A 4327-nucleotide genomic window follows, 5' to 3' on the forward strand; every position below is an offset into this window, starting at 1 on the left:
AGAAGCGGCAAGCGGCCAGCTCCGGAGCGCAGGTATAGAACTACTTCACTGGTATACCAGCCCCGTTGAGTGGTGAGAAATGAGGTATTTCGTTGTTCCTTGTGTAAGTCTTGCATGCTGAGGACCTACTAAGGAGGAACAATGACAAAATAACAACAAAATGAAATGAATCCAAGTTGTCTTTGTCAGGAGGAGGGGGTGTTACATGACCTTATAGAGCAGCGATCAGCAAAGAAGAGCCTTCTGAAATAAAGAGAAGAGCCTTTTCAGAAGGCGGCAGCAGCCACATTCCTGTAGACATGGAGCATTACGTGCAAAGACCACTACTGTTTTTTCCATAATATCTATCAGGGCTAATTGTCAGCAACAGCTCAGCTTAGCTAGAGGAATGTTTCAAGTTGTATTTCAACCTGCTTTACAGAGATTGTAGAACGTTAGAAACCGGTATGTAAACATTTAAGGTGGCAAGTAAGCAGCTTTGAGGTTTGGATTTTAAATCGTCCACTCTTCAAGTCCTAACCCAAAAGAACTTTCACAGAGAACGGAGCGTAACATGAGGGAACTAAAGCCAAGGCTGGTTTTGATATACATAATACTACTTTATTCCATTGTTTCAACTTTCTTACAGGTTTAAAAAAAGTACAGGGGTTCAGAACCACCTTGACAGAACAAAGAATACACAATTAAGGGAGATCTAGGTCAAACCACAAGTGTGCAAGCGTGGTTAGCTTCCAGTACAAAAAGTAATAGGCACAATCTTTACATATGCATTTTGGTGAAGGAAGGAATAATAGTGCAGGGTTAAAAGGCACCAATAATCAATAATTGGGCCTTTTTTAAAAGCCAATAATCATCTAAGAAAATTACATTTGGCTCAAAACAATAATTTAAATATTTCATTGATTGGCATGCATCTGAACCCCTGGCAATTTATTACACAAACCTAATGTGCGCCCTTGTAAATTAAAAAAGATTTCATCAGTGGACCTGAAAATCAGTTCAGTACAAAAGGAACTACTGAAGTTCTTTGCCTGTATTGAATACTAAACTTGTCTTGTTCACCTCCTCCAAGAACACTTGTCTAACAGACAGCTATTCAACAACTGCACAGAAGTATTTCTCTTAAAGCGAGTGTAATTTTTTAATCCTGTAGCATTGACCTATTCCATGTGCTATGAAAACATTAGGCACAGACCACAATTTACGATTTCTCTAAAAAAAATACAGTATGTGCAAGCTAGGTTCACGCAACAGATAGACAGCTACAACAGTAAGCTATTTAGACTTCCCAAAGAAAAGGATTAAGTTATTTTTCATTTTCTAAGCAGTGATGCACACTGCTGTGTGCGATTATCATATCTGCATTAGGATTATCTGTGTAGCCAATAACGGAGAAGCTTTAGTACACCTTAAAGGACACTATATCGATACCGCGTGCTAATTTAAGAGGATCAAGAGAATGAAAGATTGAAGAAGTCGTCGTTGATGGGCAGCTGCAGTTACTCAGCCAGCCAGGAAAGGCTACTGCTTTCTGCAGGAAGAATGGTTTGCAACTCAGTTTTACCTCATAGGTGCCCTCAAACTAAACCACTTGGACACAATGGAATCTAGGGATGCACAGTAGAGGGTGTGAGGGGGAGAAGGGAAATGAGCAGGAGAGCTTCTGTGAAAGTTGTACCAAAATGTGCCGTTTTATCCAAAAGTGCCATGCCCAGTGTAGGTTTTATGCACTACGGATTGTTTGTACAACTGAGAATTGTACAAGATGATAGAGCTGATTAATAATCTGCAATATCTACTATAGTCCTCAGGTACATAATTTACGGATAGCCACTTACTGTATTGTTGATTGTTTCTTCTTAAATATATTTAAATTCAGAAGGCTACAGTATATTCTAACACAAAGATAGTAAGACAACTTTTCTACAAGGGGGAAAATATAAGGTAGTAACTAACTTATTTCTTTTATGAATGTTGTAGTTATTTCATGCCCTTTGGAAGATTTTTAGTTCTGACTTTCTTCATCGTCTCTGTTAAATTGCTCTCCTCACAATTTCACAAGAGCTATATTCAAGTTCAGCGACCCCTCTTACAGCAGCCTTTTCCTCTTCCGCAATCACTTTTAAACTCACTCTAACATCACAGCAAACTATTCAAGTAAACATTTCTCTTCTGGCAAGTTTCCAGATACAGCAAATACTACCAAAACTCCCGCGTTTGATCACATGCGCCAGTTTTCTTTAAATGGAGCAGGAATTAGCCCGTTTTCTTGGTTTAGGGTCCCGTACATCCCTGTCTTTTAAACACATACAAGATGAACATATTGTCTCTGACAGTCTCCGCAATCCCAGCCTGAAAACACTGTTGGAGAGGCTATATATCACACAGTTGCAGAAACTATTGCTTATCGCAAGCCATGTCGTTAAGAAGGAAAGCGCCGGGTTTTCCAACACCCTAGAGCTCTCCAGCAGAAAGTATATGATATAGGGGAGCCACAGCACGTAGAACACACTGGTTATCCGAAACAAAACCATGGCATAGCGGCGATCGGGGCTGTGCCCAGTCTCCCCAGCAGCATCCACTTCGTGGCTAGGAAATCGAGCTCTCCGATCATTTATCTCTTTGGTGTGCTGCCGGCAAATTTTAAAGATGTGGAAATAGGTGAAACATATGACAAAGGCAGCAGGAGCGTACAGTAAGCACACGATAAAGCCCGTAAAATAGGCATTAGTTAGCCAGGAGGTAGCACACCATTCAAAAATATCTCCATGGTAACCAGGTTTTCCCCAACCAAAAAAGGAAGGCAAGAAGATCAGACAAGAGTATATCCAGATCAAAATGATGCAGATTCTCAAGCGACAAGGTGTGACCAGTTGATTATAGGAGAGAGGCTTTGTTATAGCGAGATAGCGATCCACACTGATGCAAGCAAGACATGCCATAGATACGCTTTTTAGCACAGAGATGATGTATCCAAAAACTTGACAAGTCAAGGACTCGTGGACACCTGTCGAGTAGTGGAGCAGTGACAAAGTAGGAACCAAGCAGCTAACTCCAACAAAAAGATCAGCATAGGCCATGGTCTGAATAAAATAGCTGGTGGTATAATGATGCAGAAGTGGAGCACAGTGAAAAACAAATATCACAGTTAAGTTACCCGCAATAATTAAAAATGTTAGCAAGACAATAACAACTGTCTCAAGGATACAGATGTCAACTGCATTGTAGTGACCAAATCCAAGAGGGCAGGAGAGGTGCTCAGATATGTTCATAACACTACTGCTCATATTCAGAGTCCTCCATTCAATCCATCGGGACTGGTTCATGTTTTGTGATTAGGGAACACTGCACTCTGAGCCTTAGTGAGCAGATGACCTGCTTAACAGCAGCTAAACTCTGCTTCAGCGTCTCACGAGCTCTCTTTGTAGACACTGCCAGTGCTTACATTTGAGAGGATTACAGTCCCATAGCTGTTGATGCCTCCTCAGCATCAGTGCATCACCTCTGGCACACCTTAGCTTTAAGGAAAGAAAGAAAGAAAGAAAGAAAAGAGAAAAAAAAAAAGCCAGAAAGAGAAAGGCCACTGATCAGCTCCTCCAGTGCTCTTGACCAATCTTTACCAAACACAAGGCACTTCTAAAACAAACAGGTACTGTGAAATATGGAAATAAAAACTGACAAAAGAGACACATTCATTTCCCAGGGAAGGAGGGGGGAATCTCTGACTGCTTGTGTTCCTGAGAAAGTCATTTACTTTGGAATATAATCGGGAAGGGGGAGGAAGGGAAGGGGGAACCTCAGTACAGCTCAAGTTTCCTCGACCAGCAGTTACTGGAGATAATTTAATGTCTCAATTTAAATCACAGACTGACTGGAGAGTAAAGGAAAAAGTTCATCATCTAATGCTGTCTTTTCTGGCTCCATTCAGGACATGGTACTCTGTCTTATCCATGCTATTCATTGGAAAGGTAAGGAATACATTTTTGCCAAGGTTAATTCCAATAGACTCACCACTGTTTGGGTATGAATAATGTATTTTATTTGGAGGGAGATGGGTGGGGGACAAGGCAGATTTGTCCTCTGACTCCCAGGAAAGAAAACATACATCTCACATACAATGAGGAAGATCATGTCTATTCATTTAAAAATGAAAATGATTTAAGAATAGAATTTGGAGACTTATGTCAATATTCACAATTTCTTCAAACAGTTATAGTCCGTTACAATTATTAATGCCAGAAGCATAATTCGTGGTCCCCACAGACAAAATAAATCCTCTTGAATTTAATTTCAGCAATGGTAATTTAAAATAATCATCTTTGGAAAC

General features: G+C 40.4%; 1 protein-coding gene across 1 annotated transcript; it reads right to left on the reverse strand.

The window, feature by feature from the left end:
* Positions 1 to 2240: 2240 nt before the first annotated feature.
* Positions 2241 to 3326, reverse strand: GPR52 (G protein-coupled receptor 52). The gene has a single exon (XM_010292517.1). It carries the CDS (start codon positions 3324 to 3326, stop codon positions 2241 to 2243), a length of 1086 nt encoding a protein of 361 aa, XP_010290819.1.
* Between the last annotated feature and the right edge of the window lie 1001 nt (positions 3327 to 4327).

Source organism: Phaethon lepturus, unplaced genomic scaffold (genome assembly GCF_000687285.1).
Source record: "Phaethon lepturus isolate BGI_N335 unplaced genomic scaffold, ASM68728v1 scaffold57828, whole genome shotgun sequence".
NCBI lineage: Eukaryota > Metazoa > Chordata > Aves > Phaethontiformes > Phaethontidae > Phaethon > Phaethon lepturus.

Excerpts from the sequence above, each read along its gene's own strand:
- GPR52 (XM_010292517.1), bottom strand. The coding sequence starts at position 3,326 with ATGAACCAGTCCCGATGGATTGAATGGAGGACTCTGAATATGAGCAGT.